The 21,788-nt window shown below is 41.3% G+C and overlaps 1 protein-coding gene across 1 annotated transcript in view; it reads right to left on the bottom strand.

Annotated features, from left to right (window-relative positions):
* Positions 1-921: 921 nt before the first annotated feature.
* The window catches only part of Mesr6 (misexpression suppressor of ras 6), a 171,306-nt gene continuing 150,439 nt past the window's right edge, over positions 922-21,788 (bottom strand). Inside the window, exon 4 of the mRNA XM_076314910.1 lies at positions 922-1,014. Within this exon, the coding sequence (XP_076171025.1) occupies positions 1,011-1,014 (4 nt within the window). The 3' untranslated portion in view covers positions 922-1,010. The remainder of the gene's footprint in view (positions 1,015-21,788) is intronic.

The following is a 21,788-nucleotide window of genomic DNA, read 5'->3' as shown; positions in this document are numbered from 1 at the left end:
CTTGTACGGTTCGAGAGCCCTCTCGATCCGAGCCCGAGGGGCAACGAAAGTGGTGGCTCATGAAAATTTATAAAACACCGGCGTGAAATGCAAATTGCTCGGTAGCTGAGAAATGGAGTTGACCGCGAATGACACGGCTGCATCGATTCGTCGTTTCGCATCGTTCGTGATATACGACACAACTTACAAAAACCTACGTAATCATCCACCGTTGGGAGCCAGTTACCCGCTAGTACGTGTTACGGTAATTTTCCGTACAGGTTACGAATACTCATTACTTGTCGCGTACGCTACGTTTCCATTAATAAAATTCTACATACTTTTATCTCTCGTCGGGTTATCAATCACGCACCGCGGTGAATACTTCTTACTCGAATTAAAATACTCGTCCTTCCGCCGTGTTAAAATGATCCTTCTCGCTCCTCGAGCCTCGTATTTAATTTCAACATCTCGCCATCGACCACGTTCCATCGTGTGTCCCTCGATTGCACAATTTTTACATTACCCGCGTTTCTACTCGGGACGCTAATACACCAATTTCCAACCGAAAAGGATCTAAAAATGGCGAGAGGTTAACGCAATTGTCCCGTAACGAGACCATTAAGCGTCAGCTGTGGTTTGAATTTTTTTTTCCCCCATCCCGGTTTCAAAGAAAATAATTCATCTCCGCGGAGGTTAAAGAGCATTCGAGAGGAAACACAAGAAACTTGAACCGTGCCTTACGACCGGTATACCTATAATTGTACCTAACGCTAATGGAACAATGAATGGTGTACAGTGTCAAAGGCGAGTGCAATAACTTTGCACTTAATTTATCGCGGGTTGCAATCATCGGGGATTAACTCCGCGACTGACCCACATATTTCCCACCGGCTGATGGATAGTCACTGAGGTAACCGCGCGGCAGTCACCTGCTACCAGTAATGGACAACCCCATAAATGGTCTTCCATTGGAATTGTCGTTCTCGGCTAAGAAGCGGCCTCGTATTGTGTGTAGTTTCACCTTACGCTTACCTGAAACAAAAAATAACGAAGACTGGCTTGAGAAAGCGCTGCGAGCGGTGGCAACCGATGAATTGATAGACTTTCGTTCGACGACTATCGGCGTTTCGCTCGACAACCATTTCCACGGAATAAACGATCCACCGAAAAATCCAACCGGCCTGTACGAAACGCACGCGCGGAGAAAACGCTCGCACGTCTGACGCTCGATGTCACTTTCTACTCGCGAGCAATCGTTATTACCGCGAAATTTAACCCTCTCGTGGCCGCGTTCAATTTAACACCAGGTTCGCGGATATTTCTCGCGTTACATCGAAGTAACAGGTTGCTGGATCAGTTACGTCGTTCGATGAGAAATGGAGTTACTTGATCATTTCTTTGTTATTTTTATAAAGATTGCACCACTGTTTGGGGAATATGCGTGAAGTTTCGTGGTAGATGACAATATCTATAGGAGAAAAATGGAAAGTGTATTGCAGAGTGTAAAGATGGCAGGTGCTATAAGTATCGATACACAAAAGGTGAATGTGATGTATTAATAATGAGAGATCTATCGAATCGTTAGTACGGTTACGGTTGTTCAAAGTTGAAGTGTAGTATTTTTTTTATAATGGAAAGAACGACGAAACTTATCGAGTAATTTAGTATACTGCACAGAGAATTGTAAAATTGGACAGTTTCGAAGAAAATGAATTTTGGTATGTATTTGTCTCGTTGAATTGATAAAAGTCAGTATAAATGGTAGAAGAAAAATGTAAATGTTTTCTCTAATGTTCCTCGTCGATCGAATCGCGTCAAAATGGCGCGTCTCGTAAACTCAGTGTTCGAATAAAACTCTCTCGTATTATTCGTTGGATAAAAATTAGAATTCTAAGTGTAGAATTAAATGTTTCGCGACGAGGGAAGAGAAATAATTGTTCGATCGAATAAATCATGTGGGTTTTATTCGAATAAAATTTTTCTCCATCTCTGATCGTATTTCATAGGTTTCGAACGAAGTGAAAAATACTGAGTGCGTTAAACCAACTGGTGTGTAATCCAACTAGTGGAAAAATTGAAATCAAAGTACAGTTCTACCGTGCACTGGTAAAATTAATTATCTAACGGTCGAAGAAACAATTTGAAATGTCGTTACCGTGTACGTATTTACAATTTCTTTTTGTGTGAAATATTGCTCGACCATCTGGTGATAATGCAAGAAACGAAACTTTCGCATCTTTCACCCAGAGCGTAACGAATAATCGAAAATTGGAACAATCTGACGATTTATTGTTCATTTTATACGAAGTGCCAAACCCGGAACGAATTGTGCAATTTATTAGGAGCACGATCGTGCTTCCTGAGTTCTACGATACAATTTCAAAGGCACAGTGATGCAAGAATGCTCTTCGAACAACTTGTAATTCATAAAATTTGATTATTCGTTAAAAGAGCGTTGGTCTCTGATCTTACATTATTCTTCTCGAACCACAAGATTGATCTTTTGACTATGTTTTCAATAGAATTTCTATTTGGCTAATAAAAATCCCACCAAGCGTATTTTGGTAATCTAGTCAAAAAGTATGGACTCTTTCCTAATTTTTTTCCAAAGAAACGATAAGACTTTTCGGTACGGAATTTTCACAAGTATTTATCCACGTTTGCGCTAGATTCATGATTTTTCATAAACGAAAACGACAAAAATTGCAAGAGTTACATAATCTTAACCAAAGCGTGTTTCGAGAAACTGGTCCGAAAGATACTACGACACGAATCACCGGAGGAGACCTCTAAAATAAAAAAAATACGCTCTTTTAAAGTTTCAACATCGATTGTTTCACCTTTTCTACTTTTAGCGCACTAAAGAAGAAATATGAAGAAAAACGTCAAATTTTCAAATTCCTCGTTGACACGACACAACATTTAAACGTCTACAACTGTCAATTTTGCAAACTGGAGCAAATCCTTCTGCACGTATATTCTCGAAGGCGTGTACTTCGAGAAAGTATTTTTCAAAATTGAATTTTTCAAGCTGAATCACAAGTATACCTCCTTAAGCTGAAAATGAACGAACGAGAAGACAGCAACGTATGAAACAAGATATTTTCGAAATTCGAGGCAACAGTTCTTCCTGTTAGGGATGGGTTGACCGGTGATTTCTCTCGCTTCATCGGATACCCGTTTACACCATAATTCTTGGCATCGTTAGAGGTATACTTCCCCCGTGGACACCGAAATAGATATCCCGGCGTGTCATTGGATGACAACGCGTTCCAGCGTAGATTAATCACGGGGTGATAATTAATTAATTTTGCGGCCCGACAAGCGTCTCGCCCCGCTCGTGGAAAAATCAAACGCTTGATGGAACGTAAGTTAACAGGGGATAACAGATAACTGCCTACGCTGCCCGCTGGCACGTCGGCCATTAACGTACGAAGGAGTCGGGTCCCGTATATCGCGCGAGTAAATCATCGGTGAATTTTTCGTATCGGTAGTACATTAATAATCCCGTAACGGAAATTGCGCTGTTTCGATTTTAAGAAACCTCGCTCGCGAGGGTCCCGAAAAATTTAGTTAATCGAACGACGTAAAGATAAATTCGAGAGCGCTGACCAGGGCTTAGATCGTTTTAATTGACGCGAGTATGTTTCGCGGCAATGTTTATTCCCTGGATCAAATATTTATAATCATTAACCAGTGATTATAAGATAGGTAGCGAAACATACCGCCCTCTTTTCCCCCGACCGTTTATTAAATAACGAGTAATGCGTATTTTACTGCGCGTAATTGCTATGAGCAGGTTCGTATGAACCAGATCGTTCGTATAATCGAGATCGTTTCGATTCAATTATTTTTACCATTTTTTCGTCTACCTGGAAAATAGGAAAACATAGACACTTTGTATATCGAAATATTTTTCGAGCGCGTACAATATTCTACGAAGTTTAACCGGATAAAAACTAGAAATTTAACGAGCTCTTAGCGATGCCTAATATATTTGTTACTAAAAAAATTCAGATGAGAAAAAGGAAGACTTTGGGCTGTGTAAAAATCTCAATCGAATTTTATACAGCGAGAAAATAACGATCTTCCGTTAAGAAAATGGAAGCTTATTTCCTAAAGATACAACGAGACATATATTTATAAAACCTGCAAAATTTAGACAACTTTACAAAATGTTTATTTCTACCAACTAGATTATCAATTCAAGTAAATGCAGATACAGGTTCGTTAAACCTGACGATATAGCGAATAACTGTTGGAAAATTTATTTTCCCCGAACCGACTCGTCTCTTTGTCACTATCGATGCAAACGTTGAATTATCGCGGACAACGATGCATGGTTCCGTAAACCCTGGGTCCAAAAAGACCCGCACGAGGATTAATCCACGAGTCGAAGACACTCGAGCAGACTGGCGCAATTTCAGCTCGTGAACGTGAAATATAAACGCCAGTTAAGATTTTACGATCGCAATCGAGGATTTTGCGCGAGTGCAAGGCACGACTAAATGCAACTGGTGGACACTGTAAACGTTACGTAACCGGTATGACGAATCGAACGGATCTAATCCGCCTGGTGGTTCTCTGGCGGTTTATTCTTCGATGAATAATTTAAATACGATCGAGAGATTCGATGTATCCCCGTTCAGCTGTTTAATTACCCGCTTTAATGCGTTTCCAACGCGTTAAATGTTTCTCAGAATTCAAAATTACTTCCTTTCGTTTCAAAATTTTCCGATCTCTTTCCACGTGTAATTCACACCGAAATTCTTAGACAAAGAAATTCGTACATTGCTAATTAAAAATAACAAATGGAAAATAATATAAATACAGAAGGAAATAAAATTTCATCCGTTCGCTGTTCTCGAAAATGTAACGAATGCTGTGAAGAATGGAATAACTTTCGTGTTTTATTTTCACAACGAAAGTAAAAATTGTTCCATCAGAGTCCAGGGAACGTGACAAAGTATCGAATCGAAGAAACGAATTAAATTTCTAAATTTCGTTACACGAAGTTCTTTGAATAATAAATACAAGAGACTTTCTCGAAGAGGATTCGATGACGAAAAATAGAGTTCGTTTTAATTGAACACGTTACGCGAGAGGTGTCGCAGCTTCACGGACGTGATCGTGGACAAATTTCGAGGTACCGATCGCGAAATCGAGGAAAACTTGGTCGCGGAACAACCGAAAGAACCGAAAGCGATTCGTATCGCGGCGCTTATATCGGCAGCATGCCGAACGATCAACCGCCGTTGCAAAACCTGCTTTCCGCTTTATTATCGTCGCGGTAAATTTTCAACGTGTGCACGAATATGCATCTTAATTATATCGAATACTAGAAATACATATGTTTATCGACAACCGAAGGGAATATTTACGTTGACAGGGAACGATAATATCTGCATATTGTGTATAGGGGGAGAGAGTTGCGTAACATTAAATGCCAATTCCCAATAAAGCGTACCCGTCGCGTTTCAGAGAACATTTCTTTCTTTTTTTTCGTTTTTTTTTTCCTAATCCCCGCCGGTACGAGTCATTTATCACGGAATGACTAATAGAAAGAAATTCCTTTCTCGTATCGCTTATACCGCTAATTGAATATTTACTACGCGCGATACTCGGGAAACCGAGTCTACACGTTACACATTTCCTATCGTAATATATTTATATTTATTAAACCGGATCCGTCGATGGAAATATCGTGCACCTGTTGCATACCTACTTCGGGTGGTCGTAAAACACGAGGGTACGTCGAAAACCGCGAAACGGTGAGTAGCGAGTTGTACTTTCTTTTTCACCTCCCGACTAGGTACGATTAACACGTCTCGACCGCCATTATGGTTTTCCATACTGAAAGATGTACAGGATACCCGTTCGAGCCGTGACGTAAAACGTAGAAGTATTCGATAATTTGAAGATTAAATTTGTCGATGGTAATCGTCACTTTACAGAGGTACTCGTCACGTCAGAGTAATGACGTTTCAAAGTTTAGATTAGAATTCTGTAAGTGCGAAGAGTGTAAGAGACTGAGAGAAAGAAAGGGATTGGTACGCGTGTGTATGCACGAACGATAGAACGAAGATTAAATTAACGGTCTGAATTCTTTATGTAAAAGCTAATGGAAACAAAAAAGACACGAGGTCTACGTGTTTTTAGAGAATCGAGCAAGAGAGAAAAGTACGAGAAGGAAAGAATGAAAGTCGAGCGAGTTGTCAAAAACAATGCGTCTAAAGAGTTTAGTTTTAGAGAAGACACGAATGAGAGTAGAGAGAGAGTTTTTGAGCAACGATTCTCCTAGTAACGAAACTGAAGTATTAAAAATTCTTCGATTGTACGATATAATGATCAATTTTAATCGTAAAAGTCTATTCAGTTATTAATGAAACTGAGATATTGAAAATTCTTCGATTGTACGATATGATAACAAACTTTAATCGTCAAAGTCTATTCAGTTATTAATGTAACTTAAATATTAAAAATTCTTCAATTTTAAAATATAATGATCAATTTTAATCGTCAAAGTCTATTCAGTTATTAATGAAACTGAAATATCAAAAATTCTTCAATTGTACGATATGATAATAAACTTTAATCGTCAAAGTCAATACAGTTTGTATCTCGTAAACGGTTTAGAGAATCGTTGTAACTTCGGAGCACCGGTCACCAGTGACCACCGCTCGTGTTGAACGAACGATCGGTTTCGATAAATGTAGTTTCGTTAAGGTGTACGAGACGCGTAACGTTGCATCGAAACGAGAAAAATTCTTGCGTTACGAACAGACCCGAGAATGAGTTCAGTGTTTAACGAGGCGCTCGGTGATAAAGTATCGATTTTGTTGTTACGCGGTACGATTACGCAGAGTTCGGTAACAGAGGTCCTCGACGATTTACTCGCGCTAAGTAGCGATTCGTTTCGCGCGGCGGCCGAGCGTCGCGACGCGTTTCTCTCGCAGTCGGCCATTATACTCTCGGTCGTTCGAAAAACTAGCTTCTCATTTTACCACCCCGAGCGTAAATTTTTCGCCGACGCTCGTTATGACATTACGAGCACCTGTATCCGCGGGTGACGCGAATGGAAACCGATCCGGTTTTTGCACCGTTGAAAAAATATACGTCCCAGCTCGAAACAAGCTCGCGTTGGATAGTTCAATAATTGATACGTTTCTGAATACGGGAAATGCAAATCCCGGCTATTTATCTGCCGGATTATTGTCCGGTGGCGATGAATAAATATCGTTGTAAAGTTTATCGCCTCTGATAGCAACGTTTCGTTTGATTTAGAGATCGAATCCGCGATCGGCCCGAGACACGCGGCTACCGTTGCGCGACCGGCGCGTTACGTTCTTGCGGCACCAGCCACGGACCAGATCCCGCGAACCTTACAGCTAACGGACAGACACACGGGGATAAATGCGCCGAGACGCGGGTTCTTCGAAACTACAACGAAAATCGAACGAAAATTAAACCCGTGTACGGTGAACCGACTTTCTCCAGTAACAAAATTATTACGTTTTTCGAGCGTTTCGATCGTAACGCGTATGGAACATTAATAATGTCCAGTTTCTTAGTAGTCTCCTCTTTTTTTTTCTCAAATTTGATTTAGGTGATTCGTTTGACATTGGACGGTTACGTGCTAGGAAGATTGTCCATTGACATTTTCTCGTGAGAAAATTATTACGTTTTTCGAAAGTTTCGATCGTAACGCGTAACACACTTTGGAATGTTAATAATGTCCAGTTTCTTAGTAGTCTCCTCTTTTTTTTCAAATTTTATTTAGGTGACTCGTTTGACGTTGGACGATCACGTGCTAGGAAAATTGTCTACTGACATTTTCTCGTGAGAAAATTGTTACGTTTTTCGAAAGTTTCGATCGTAACGCGTAACACACTTTGGAATATTAATAATGTCCAGTTTCTTAGTAGTCTACTCTTTTTTTTTTCAAATTTGATTTAGATGACATCCTCTCGTAACAAAATTGTTACATTTTTCGAGCACTTCGATCGTAGCGCACAATACACTTTGGAATATTAATAATACCCAGTGTCTTGATAGTCTTCTCTTTTTTTTTTTTAAATTTAATTTGGATGACTCGTTTGACGCTGGACGATCACGTGCTAGGAAGATTATCCACTGACATTCTCTCGTGAGAAAATTGTTGCGTTTATCGAACGTTTCGATCGTAACGCGTAACACACTTTGAATGTTAATAGTGTCCAGTTTCTCGGTAGTCTTCTGTTTTTGTTTTTATTTGATTTAAATGACTCGTTTAACGCTGAACGATCACGTGCAAGGAAGATCGCCGACTGACATTCTCTCGTGACAAAATTGCTCGTACACGATGTTTACCGTAACACGAGCATCCACGATGATATTGTAACCGGTGCTCGTGTACACGAGCGCAGCACTCAATGATTAAAGACACAAAATTTTATAAAAGTGAGATCGACGAACGTCTAATTGAAGGAGTGTCGTAAATTGCGAAGGTACTTATTTTAACGAATAAGTACACTTTCTCAAGTTAACTCTTTCGCTCGTCGTACAAAAAAATGGTTACTCGGCGTTTAAAATTTCCGACTGTCACTGCTACCCCCGATAAAAGATTTTGTCTCGAGTCGCGAGGTGTTTAAAAAATCGTCCATCTTGGCGAACGATCTCGTCCATCGGTGGAAAAATGCCACTATTTTTCTTCGGTTCGCGTATTCTCATTACAAATAATTACTAGCACACACATACACCGTGCGTTTTCGCGATATTGTTGAGATTGTACCTTTTTGCGGTCGCGGCGGTTGGATGAATTATACATGCAAATAGTTCGTTTTATTACCGCGGACACGAACGATCGTAATCCGCGATTGTAACCAATGACAGCAATTTGAGAGATAAGCCTCCGAGCGAGCTCTAACCTTTTAACATGCGATGGATGAACGCCGTTCCTACGGTTCCCGTCGAAAACGCAATCTAGCTGTTCAATCTCGATGGGAGAATTCAACGAGCTCGATCATCGTGTCTCTCTCGTAGCTTCGCGGCTCATTAGATCGATGAAAAAGTTAATTGTGGAAAGCACCGTGGAAAGGTATCCTCCTGGTGAAACCCTCCTTGGGATGACGAGAAGACGAGCTCACCGACTACGAACGATTCCACCGTTCTGTTCGCGAATGGATCGATCGAATGACCACGCTTAATCAACGAACAATATACTATAAAATCGAGGAACTAAAATACTCTGAACCGAAGAAATTATTCGCGTAGATAAATTTCTTTTTCTTTCTCTTCGAAACAGGTCTACTGGACTCTTGGAATCCTCGTTACGCACTCGGCTCTCTATCCTTCTCTTTCAAATCGTACTCGTACTACTTACACTGCGCGAACGATGCGCATGATTATTATCCTTTGTGAGATAACTGTACTTTGAAATTTTAAAAAAGCTTCATAGTACCCCTTCTTTTCACTATGAAATTAACCAGCGATAGAAGTAACGTGCTCGATTGGTTTTAGGATTTATTATTGGATAATTCTACTCGCGAGTAAACGTAAAGATGGTTTGAAATAGTGAAGAATTCTACAGACTGCAAAAGTCAAAGAAAGCTTGTGCACGTAGTGTTATACCATGAATGTTTATATATACAGTGTTATACCATGAAAGTTTATATATATAGTGTTATACCATGAAAGTTTATATGTATAGTGTTATACCATGAAAGTTTATATATATATATAGTGTTATACCATGAAAGTTTATGCACGTAGTGTCATACCATGAAGGTTTATGCACATACTGTTATACCATGAAGGTTTATGCACGTAGTGTTATACCATGAAGGTTTATGCACATACTGTTATACCATGAAGGTTCATGTACATAGTGTTATACCAGGAAGGTTTATGCACATAGTGTTATACCATGAAGGTTTATACACATACTGTTATACCATGAAAATTTTATACACATGATGTTATACCATGAACATTTGTGCACGTAGTGTCATATCATGAAGGTTTATGCTTATACTGTTATACTATAAAAATTTATACACATACTATCGTACAATGAAGGTTTCTACACACAGTGTTCTACCATGAATATTTATGCATTGTTAACACTGCGCTAGTGTTTCCCGCGACGCAAGTATCCAGGATAACATCGTGACCCCTTTCCATGACCCGAATTTAGGTTCTCGCGCATCGACGGAATATTTCTTTTCCAACGCTCGTTCTTTCGTGTAAACACAGCCCGATTTTACACCGTATTACATATTCCACGAAAACCAGTACCACAAAGTTCTGTTCGAGGTAACGTCGTTCGCCACGCGAAATTCCGCGAGCGGTTGTTGCTCGTTTCGTTTCTCGAACCGCGCGGACGTTCCGAGTACTCGCGTATTACGACGGCCGTTAACGGGCCGCGATATTGCAAAATAATGAAATCGGCAGGTTGTAAAATAATTTGTTTATTGTTCGATCGCGGCGGCGGCCGTTTATTCAAGGCCCGCGCCTTTCTCTCTCGCGTGGAAGCGAGACCTCACGGCAAATTGCTCCGAGATCGACAACGCGCGAGGACGTCGTAAACTTTACTCCCCGTTTAATGGGCCCGACACTCGTGCGGTGTATTTAATGCGTATTTCGCGGGCAACGGTCCAGGGAAAAAAGAGGAGGTTTTAACGACGCGATACGAGCGACAAAAATGTATCGTTAAGGTGTGGATCGAGTGCAAAGAAGTATCTTAAAGTGTAGCTCGAGCTTCGGGAATTATCTTAAAGTGTAGCCCGAGCGTCGAAAAGTATCGTTAAATTGTAGATCGAGTTGCAAAAAGTTCCCTTCGGGAGTGTATCGAGCTTTAAAAATATTCGAAAGCGGTCTTGGTCGGCTTGTTAAAATGTATCGATGAAGCGTAGATCGAGCGTTGGAGAGTATAATTCAAGGCGTAGATCGAGCGTTGAAGAGTACCGTTGAAACGTTGATCAACCGTTTAATCACTGGTTGGTGAAATTATTTGCAATAACAACTCGCAAGGACCGATACTTTCATCGTTTCCCTTACTCGTTCTACGAGTAATCCAAAGAGATCGATGGGAACAAATATAAAATATATATTATACACATGTATCATTTTTATCGACTATTCTCGTTTAAAATATACGTAAAACAAACGAGGTACAGCTAAAGTTCTATCGTTAATTTTAATTACACATTTTCCCAATCCACATGAAAGGAACTTTACTATACTTTATTTCAATTATTCAAAATTCACACGGGACACTTCAGTAATACGTAACGGAAGGAAGCTTGAAATTTCACCAAAAAAACAATACACAAAATTGTTCGTGGACAAATCGTAGAGTAAACGAAACGAACAAAGTGCACCGCGGTTCCGTGTACTTTTTATTCTCGGAAGTTGGGTCACGCGTAATTTCCAAATATCCGCGTCAAGTTCCGAAAATGGTCGCACGTTGGTCGCAGAATCGTGTTCCCGTGTACTCGTTGAATGGTAGCGCACCGTGAGCCGATGTTTCAAATTCATGGCGAGTAAATGGCAACCAGTCGAGATTATTTACCGTTTCTACCACTGCCGGAGGAGATCGAAGTTAACGATTGTGAGCAGCGGATACTCGGACGCTGTTCGTCGAAAGTTCTAACGCGTGTTCGGCACGCACAATTTCTCGATCGTTGAGCGGTGTCGGCGGGCAATTCGTTCCTGTACGCGTTCGCGTGTAATTTATCGATTCCGCCGATACCGTTTTGTGTTTATGTCACTGTCGAGCGCCGCGTAATTGCTACGTTTAAGTTAAAGCGCGGAACAGAATTTTTCAAACGGCGTCGCTGGGGATCATTTTTTCCGTTGAACGTTTCCGTAATTGCGGCGGGGAGAACGGCTACCAATTTATCGCAACCGTTTCCACGTGCAAAGTGCACTCGCGGACTCGACTATCGGAAGAGTTCCCGAGAATTCGCGCGAGTATTCGCCATCGATGGCGAAACCCACGGTAGACTTCTCGTTAGAAATTTTCGATGGTTCGCATCGGGAGGTAATTGTGCCGTAATATTGTTTAAGTAAGGGAGACGATTAAAATAACGCGGAGAAACGTTCACGGATATCTGAATACGCTAACGAAGATACGGTGAATGTATCGCGAAAGTATTCGCGATTTTTGAATAACTGCTGGCGGCTCGTTGGGTTAAGGATGTTAATGACGGTTATCGAGAAGGTACGACGATCGAAATTTCCAACTCGCTTCTCGTTGAACGAAAGAATACTCACTCGGACGTTTGAATCGATTTTATCGAGGACGTTAATACACCGAGAAGAATACGAAGGATTTATCGTAAAGGTATTCGTGATTTTTAACTGAAGGTGATGCGATAAGTAAATGACGTGCACGGTGGTAATCGAGGAGATGCGATGATAAAAATTTGTAACGCATTCGTTTTTTTTTTAAAGAAAAATAATCATCTCGACCCTGTTCCTCGTGTCGATTGCACAGTGGTTATTTGTCAATGGTAAGGTTTAATATTGTTTTCACGAACATTCACCAAAAATACCCATGAAATTTCACGTTTCCGTTTACGTATCGTTTCTTCACACTTTTACTCGTTTTATCGGAAAGAATCGTCCTACCTTTCGCCATAAATCGAACTGCACGACGGAACGAATCGTATTTCTTCGAAACAGTTCCATCGTCGGTTGCATTGTGCGATTATCGTAGGTGATTTTTGCAAATACCGAACCGTAACGCGTTCTGGCCATTGTGGCTCGTAAACGTCGAAGAGTTCAAGTGGTCACTCGATCCTCGTTCATAATAAATTTCATTATTCACGATTAGCAGCAATTTTCAGGCTTCGATTTCAATCGGCCAATTCGTTACGCGATATCGACGCTAAGATATATCATGGGCCAACAATGAGAGCTTTCTCTCTGTACGGTCTCGGATCCACGCATAAAATTATGATGAATCGCTCTCATTATGCCGTCCATTGAAATTCACCTCGACGTGTAAGTAGACAAAAGAGGAATTCGTTTCTTCGCGAATTTCCATATAGCGAGCACACGCTTATGATTTACCGGTGATTTATCGACCGGTCGCTGCCTACAATCCTTCAAAGCGTATTTACATAATCCATTCTCAGCGCCGAGAATGACACACAATGGCAACGCGAACATTGCAAGCGGAACGGAGGAAAAGATTCGCAATAAAGCAGCGCTGTACATCAAACCGCCGTAAATTATCCTCCATTTGGCAACATTATATCGGCTCCTCTGGCCAAACTGCGGTCTCTATACTCGTGGTTTCCTTTTCTACGGCCACGAGCTTGCGTTTCGATTTTCGCCCGCCACTTTTCGTCGAACGAATTAATATCTCGAAGTTTGGTACAGTTCGTTAGGTATCCGCACTTTTATCGCGTCGAATAAATGTGGAAGACATGGAATGAACGGAGCACCTTAGTTACTGAAATTGATAGTAAATTAAAAATATGTTTTTCGATTCTTTCGACATTGGAGCAATATTTCTACCGTGTTTCATTGTAACGATTCGGTCAATCATGGTGATGACACTTTTCGAGTGAAGAGGAATGTACATATAGAAAAAAATAAATATGTAGTTTAAGAATTAAATAGGAAGAACGAATATTAATATTCTAGTTATTAATATCGATCTTTAAATTGTGGTTCCATAGATCTAGATAGATTGACATACCCACACGACGCGTGTTTTATATTCTTTAAGAATCCAACGTTTATTTAATAACGAAATTTCTTGTTGCGTTGAACAATCAAACGAGAAAAACTCGACGATGTTTTCAAATCAATTGTCGAAACATTTCTGCGTTCTAATACCCCGAGAAGTATTTGCGTGTCTCTCAGAAAAACAATCGGTAGTAAACACTATCATGGGTAGTAAAGCCCTCGTTAACTTAAAACAGTGGAACAATAGTCTTGGAAGAAAGACAATTGGTCGATCAACGCCACTGTCTCTGTGCGAAGCAGGTTGGCCGCCCGTTGACAGCGAGGCGTGCTTGCAGATCTGCGAGAGAAGACTAGTGACAAAACAGAGGCGATAGCTCTTGACAGCTCATTAATCGGAGTTAGCTTCTGACAGCTCTATAATCGGAAGTAGCTATTCCAGCTCTGTAGTGCAAGGTGGTTCTTGACAGCTTCTAACAGCTTCTTCATCGGAGGTAGCTCTTGACAGCTTTGTAATCGGAGTTAACTCTTGACAGGTGGTCATTGAAAAATACCCGGCAGTTTTTTAATCGAAGCTAGCTTTTGATAACTCGTATCTGAGAGATACCTCTTGGCAGCTCTTCAATAGGAAATAGCTCTTAACAACTGGATATTGGAAGGTACTTCTTGGCAGCTCCTCAACAGCAGATCTTGACAGCTCGTTATTAGGAGTTAGCTCTTGCCAGGTTCTTAATCGGATACAACTCTTAACAGCTCCTCATTTGAAGGAGCATTTGGTAGCCTTTAATTGGAAGTAGCTTTTGACAACTTCTTAATGAGTGTTAATTCTTGGTAGCTCTTTAATTGGACGTAGCTCTTCGTAACTTGCTCTTAGAAGTTAACTCTCAAAACTCTTTAATCGAAGATAGCTCTTAAGAGCTCTCAGAGTTTTGATTTTGTTCCAATTACACTGTCCAATACGATTATTTGCCTTCCAATAACCAGTGGGTCATACTTCGAGAGCTGCACTCTAGATGTGTGTAGTTTCTCTCTACTATTTTCAAATTTTACCAAAAGTTCTTTACCTAGGACAAAAACCCTACTCGGATTCCGTAGACACTTCTGAAGAAGAAGCTGACCGACAGAAGCGTCAGTACGACTTCAATTTCAAGCAAGCTGAGAAAATAGAAAATGTGATCCGCTTCTCGCTTATCTCGACTCAACAGGACCGAAGCTATCCATAACTAACGCCGATGGAGTCGCTCAATGGGACATCCACTTTGTCTAAATAATATTTGACTCTTTTTTCAATACTTCAGGGTTCTCTCATATGTATCTGTAAACACCAATCGTTAAACTACGATGTGCTCCTCAATCAATTTCAATTAACAGAAATTTCATTAAAGCAATATTCTAAATTCGCAGCCAATTAGCTCGGTACTAACCGCGTCGAAGAATTATTAATCGTCGCGAGTAATACCAATTACCAGGTCTCACTAACAATAAGTGGAGGTTGCTGCGAGCGGAGACTCGGAGAGAGATAGATGAAATCAAAGTTCCATCGATCTCCCTCGATACGCAGACAAACGAAATTACTAAACTTGGAAGATGGAAGGAATTAAAGTTCCTTCGATATCCTCGTTTAGTTCTGCCGAGCAATTACACGCTCGAACAAAGTGGAGCAAAATTGAGAAAGACGCGACGGAGTTGGTTCTACTATTGGGTTGCTCGAAAAGACATTTCGTTTTTTGTGGTGAAAATGAAACACAATTTTTTTTAGAGCGTATAAACATTTTATTAAATTATATATTCTCCATTTTGGAAAACTAAATGACTTTCCGAACGACCCAATAGATCCCTTTTCCCCTAAGTGGGCCCGATTTGGGAAGAAGTAGCCGACGCCACCGAAACGAGTGCCTCATTTTCCCATAACTTCGCGTCACGAGTCACGCGAGCGTGGTCACTGCTTACGAAGGATTACGGAAGAGAGGGTCCTCTCCTATGATCGGTGACTTCCACAGAGCCAGAGATAAGACACATCCCTCTGTGTTCGCAACATCTTCATCTGGAAGCGTGGCGCACCAGAAGAGACGGCAATTGACCGTGCGGACCTGCTACACGGCCGGTCACTTGCTTATGCAACTAGCAGAGGTGACCGGACTGAGAAACGGGAAAGCGAGCAAAAATAAGTTTCTATTGGGTTGTTCGGAAAGTCATTTCGTTTTCCAAAATGGAGAATATGTAATTTAATAAAATGTTTACACACTCTAAAAAAAAACGAAATGACTTTCCGTAAAACCCAATAATTCCGTAATTTGATTTCATCTATCTCTCTCCACGTCTCTTCGAAAACGTCTACGGAATCCGATCGCGAGTAGAGTTTTCGTCCTAGGTAAAGAACTTTTCGTAAAAATTCAAAAATAATACAAAAAAACTACACACAGTACTTTGTTTACTTTAACGTTAATGTATCTATATTCGAGAAACTCTCCTGTATTTATAAACCCCAATTAGAACTTTCTAACGTTTCTACTATACCTCATCGTTGTCAAAAATTCTGGATTTTTACAAAAATTCGTATTTTTCGAAAACTCGTGACGATGCAACGATTCGACTTCCGAATTCTCGTTCGTCGAGTACGGCTCTAGAAACACGACTGCTTATCGGAACTCAGAAGCAAAGTATCAATGTATCTAACAGTGTTATTAACGCGAGTGACGAACATTTCTACGAAAATGGTAGTGAACGTAGACCATCGTTCCCTCAACGGAGTTCCCGTTTTTCGATCCCTCTACCTCTTTCGCAAGCTCGGATATCTTTTTCGTAGCGTTCACCGGAGGGCAATCGATAATGTTCGTAAAACGGGAAACGAGCCTTTCACAGAGGAAACTCGAAACAGCCAAGTAAAATGGATTTCAGGTAATTCATGTTTCCGCTATTGCCTTGATCGCGGTGTCCGGCGAGCGGACGAAGTAAATTGCGACAGGGAAACGGTTCGACGGTAACACCGGTAAAAATATCGATCGCGGGGCAACGAAACCACTGCGTCGCATAGGCTCGCGGTAATTAATCATCGTTCTGGTAAGAATTACGGAGGTGGTTTAGCAACGATCGCGGTTCGCCGTAACGAGGAGATTAAATACAAACTCGAGCCGCGATAGACCCCCGATAGAACCCCGCAAAGATGGTGGTTCCGTGTGAAAAATTCGATCGAGGAAGTGGAAGGAAGTTCCTTCGTCGAAGGTACTCCGAATCGATCTCGATCTTCATCGAGGGTCGAATCTCGAGTTTACGATTTTAGTGAACCGTTGTCTCTGCGCGGAAGATTTGTACACTCGTGGTTCCAGGGTTATTTTATTCGAAGCGATACATTGATATCGTCGAATAGAAATTTTGTCGTAACAGAAACCTAGGATTTTGGAAAAATCAATACGAAACATCCGACAAATATGCATATGCCCGTGCAAGCCTTATTGCTCGTAGCTCTGTAAACCCTGGTGCACTTCTCCGGGTTTTCTCAATCAATTGAATCCTCGTAATATACTTTTCCTCTGTAAATACAACTATTATAGTAAATACGACTGAATGCTTCTGCCTTTCTTCGATGTTTCTATACTTAACCCTTCCTTAACAATAAAAAATCAAACTCGAGAGTTTCGTACATTAGGAATATTTTTATACGTCCACAACTCAGTTTCTTATTTCTACTCGTGGAACATCCTGGCTGATATACATAAATTCTCAAACACCGTGTACAGAAATTGCTCGATAAGTTTCGTCGTTCGATAAGAAACAGAGCTAATAAATCCATCGATTTATTTGTCTAAAGACGATACTGTTCGATGAACACGTGTGAATTATCACGTAGATCCGTCGACTCGTTCGTGTATTTACACTCGTTCGAAGTTGAAGCGTCGTAGCATTCGTTCGCAATGGTAAATACGACAAAACTTATCCAAGAACCCGCTAGAAGGACATCGTTCGAAAAGAGATCAATGTCGCGAAAACGTCGATCGTGGATAGAAGGATCGTGAGTCGTGACGGGGTAAATTACGAAGACGCGATTCCCAAGGAGATGGTTGTAAAACGTGGTCGCCGTACGGCGCGTTAGACAACGTTCGAATAATCGAATATTCGATTAAACGACGTTCGGGATACTCGAGATTTTACCGCGAGCGAGCGGAGGAGATTATTCAAGTACGTTCGAGTCACCTCCAGTACTGGTTTTATCCCGACGCGCTGACAAAAGGCGTACACGTAGGCAACTGATCATGCATTGCACACGGTGTTTTATTCGCTACCTACGAGCGGGCGTGTATGTACCGACTGCCTACTCAATAACCAGACAGCATCGATTAATAAAATAACAATAAAACACGGCCTGCCTACCTGAATCGCATACGTAAAAGATTGGCCGGCGCGTGATTCCGGTTCTCGTCACTTGGCCCCCGGCTTTTTCGCTCTCCAAAGCGCCTTTTATGACTGTTTAAGACCGCAATCGTGCTGCGGAATGTTTATAATTCATTATAGTCGCCGACGGCGTCGACATCCGCGCTTCTTTTTCTCGCGCGCTATAAATTCATCGAAACGTCCGTGAGCGCGCAGCTGGCCGATAAAAATCCCGGCATCCACCGGATTACGCTCTCTGATAACTGTTTTATTCGAGCCGCGACTGCCTTTCGCGGAATAATAATCGTCCTTCGATTTTTTTCTTTTTTTTCTTTTTCATTTTCCCTCCATTCTTCCTCGCACCGTTAACTTTCTCTTCGGTGGGGTTACCGAGTGTGTCGGAAAAGTCGAATTCGCGACGGTGCACCCGTGACGATACGCGACGCGATTCGACGTTAAGGGAAATTGAAAAACGTACGAAAAACGTCGAGTAGATTTTTCACTCGACGTTTTCGAGAAAATCGAGCTCGAAGAAGCGTGGAATGGAAAACTCTCGACCGTGAAGATTGTTACCCAGCGCGGTAACGTTTCGCGAACGAAATACGAGCGATCGGTGTTTCTGGTTGTAAATTATCGTTTCGCGTGAACCCGCGACGCGTCTGTGGATCCGTTGGAACGAGTATGAAAAAAACGCGGCTAGCGTGCCCCGGAACAACCAACCGGGCCATTTTTCACGGGAAACGTTGGTCCCGAGTGAACGAAAAAATTGATCTCGCGATTCGAATGTGTTCTTTCAAAGCGGAATCGAGCGCGGATGCGAATTTCACCGCAGCTTGTACGAGCGACGCGTTCAAGTATTTACCGATGCGTCGAGCTCCTTTGCATCTCCGTCGCATATGCTGGTCAATTAAAATTAACGACGCGTACACGTGACACGGCCGAACGATCACGGCGACATGGAAATATGAAAATTTCATGCAAAACCGCGCGTTATTACGGGCAATCAAGACTGTATCGGTGAACATTATACAAACAACCGGGGTCCCCGATTACGAGACACGTTCGAAACCGAGAACCTGTACTCGACGTGTATTAAACCGCGACCCAAGGGTTGGGTGGGGGGGAAGTGAGCACTTAACGATTCTTTATTAGACACATATTTATAAGGTTTTCGTTTCTCCCTGTGGCGCTATCAGATACGTTACGCCAAGCGCGGGAAAATTATTCCCTCCCACCTTTCAGTAAAGCAATTAACAGGTAATGAAATCTCCGCGACACGAAACCGGCAATACTGAAACCGAATGCAACGAAATGAAATGCAATCGTTGGATCTCCTCGGCCGCTGTCGCGATCCCTTTCGTTATCCAGGTTGATAATGGCCGATGCCGAGTGCACGGTGTACATCAACCAGGATAATTAGAAGCGAAGAAGGTGAGCGTGGGTTAGGTCTTAATTGCTCGTCCCGGCATGAATTATCCGGCACACTCGTGGCTGAAAGCGTTCCATTGTCAGCTGGAGGAAGTGGAAGCGTCTATCTAGCCACCGGCTGAAAAACCAACCGCTCGCATGGGAAACTCTTTGTCTTCGGGGGCAGACACGGCCGCTTATCGTGGTTCGTTTTATTAAAACTCCGTTAACCGACGATGCGTTTCATTATTTATTTATGTATTCGTTAACGGGTTAATTTCCAACGGCGCACGGGACGAGCCGGAGTACGTAAATGTAGCGACGAGCGTTCAGGTGTCAGGGTAGGGGAAACGGTCGTCGAATCGAGCGGTACGTGTTTAGAAAATTGTTTACGGGGATTGTACGCAATAGTGAGCGTGGAACGTATCGCTATCTGGTAACGCGTTTCATTGTTTATTTTTTATGTCGGTTAAGGGGACCATTTCTTTAGCGTACAGGACGCGGTGGATTATGGAAATGTAGATGTTGAGAATCAGGGAGAAACGACACGAATCAAGCGGTTTGTATTTAGAAAATTGATTACGGGGATTGTACGCAATAGTGAGCGTGGAACGCACTGCTATCTGGTAACGCGTTACATTGTTTATTTTTTATGTCGGTTAAGGGGACCATTTCTTTAGCGTACAGGACGCGGTGGATTATGGAAATGCAGATGTTGAGAATCGTGGAGAAACGACTCGAGTTAAGTGGTTTGTGTTTAAAAAATTGTTTACAAGCATTGTTTACGTTATCGTGTGCACGCGATAATGATTGTAGAACGCTCCGTTATACGATAATGCGTTTCATTGTCTATTTTTATATTCGTTAACGGGACCATTCCGTTTGCACACGAAACGCGGTAGAGTGTGCACAGAACAAAAACAGCAGGAGTCGACGATAAAAAAATAATTATTTTAATCAAAATAATTGATCGTAAGTCGACGATAATTTAAATAATTACACTACTTAATTTGTGTTTAAATCGTTTGCGATAAGTGTGTGTAACAGTCATTCTAAAACACTCTCTTCTACGACGATGCGTTTCATTTTTTATTTTTACGTCGATTAACTGGTTCGTTCCTTTAACATACAGACCACAGTGGAGTATGCAAATGTAAACGTTAGGAATCGGAAAAAACGCATCGAATTAAGTAGTTTCTAGTTAGAAAATTGTTTAGGATAACTGTACGTAATAGTAATTGTAGAATAGTTACTCGATGATACGTTGCGTTATTTGTTTATGCATTCATTAACAGCTCGATATCCTTTGGAGTACAAGACAGTGTATCTCATTATTTTTGCAAACTACACAAGTGGTTAAAGAGACAAAAGTTAGACAGATTAAATCTCTCTAAATGCTATAATTACCAAACCTTCAAACCTCTGTATCTGTGACAATTAGACAATTGTCTCCTCAATTATTATATTTGGTAATATCATTTCACTTTATAAAATATGAAACTTTATAATCATAATTCATTTTTTTATATATTATATTATAATGCTCATATAATATTCTTTAATACAATATAACGAAATTACTAAAGTATTTCAAGCCAAACACAATATTAATAATCAAGTTTGGTATGACAAAGTTCTCTTCACGTCTCTTTCCGCGTTTACTACAGACTACACATTTTCGAACTTCATTTGTTTTTTTTATGCCTCATTCGAGGCATTTTTGATGCCAGATACTCGATTAACATAAATATCTCGTGTAAAGTATGAAATAAAAGTATATATTGTATGAACGTATGTATACGCTCTTCGTACCTCAGCGACCACTTTTCCAGAGCGTATATATACGCTGTTGGTATACGAATGGTCATTCTTCGATGTCGTGTATATACGCTGTTCGTATACGAATGGTCATTCTTCGATGTCGTGTATATACGCTCTTCGTATACGAATGGTCATTCTTCGATGTGGTGTATATACGCTCTTCGTATACGAATAATCATTCTTCGATGTCGTGTATACACGCTCTTCGTATACGAATAATCATTCTTCGATGTCGTGTATATACGCTCACCAGAGCGAAAGGGTTAAACCATTGTTTTCTTCCTTCGATTAGAACCCGTACCAATGCCATCGATATCCCGCATTCCAAACGCGGCACGCGTTCCGTGATACGAGAACGTCCACTTTCGACTCAAATTTCAAGAAAAATTACCAATCGATAGAATCGATCCATCGACCGTCCGGAACAACCTCCATAATACCACCGTAATGAAACATAATGAACACCAGGCCGCGTGTTAGTCGTAAGAGTCGACGCGCGGTCGAGCCGTCATTAGGATCGGAGCTCGGTGTAA

Source organism: Ptiloglossa arizonensis, chromosome 6, assembly GCF_051014685.1.
Source record: "Ptiloglossa arizonensis isolate GNS036 chromosome 6, iyPtiAriz1_principal, whole genome shotgun sequence".
In the NCBI taxonomy this organism is placed as follows: Eukaryota; Metazoa; Arthropoda; class Insecta; order Hymenoptera; family Colletidae; genus Ptiloglossa; species Ptiloglossa arizonensis.
This window is presented reverse-complemented; position numbering and strand designations above follow the sequence as displayed.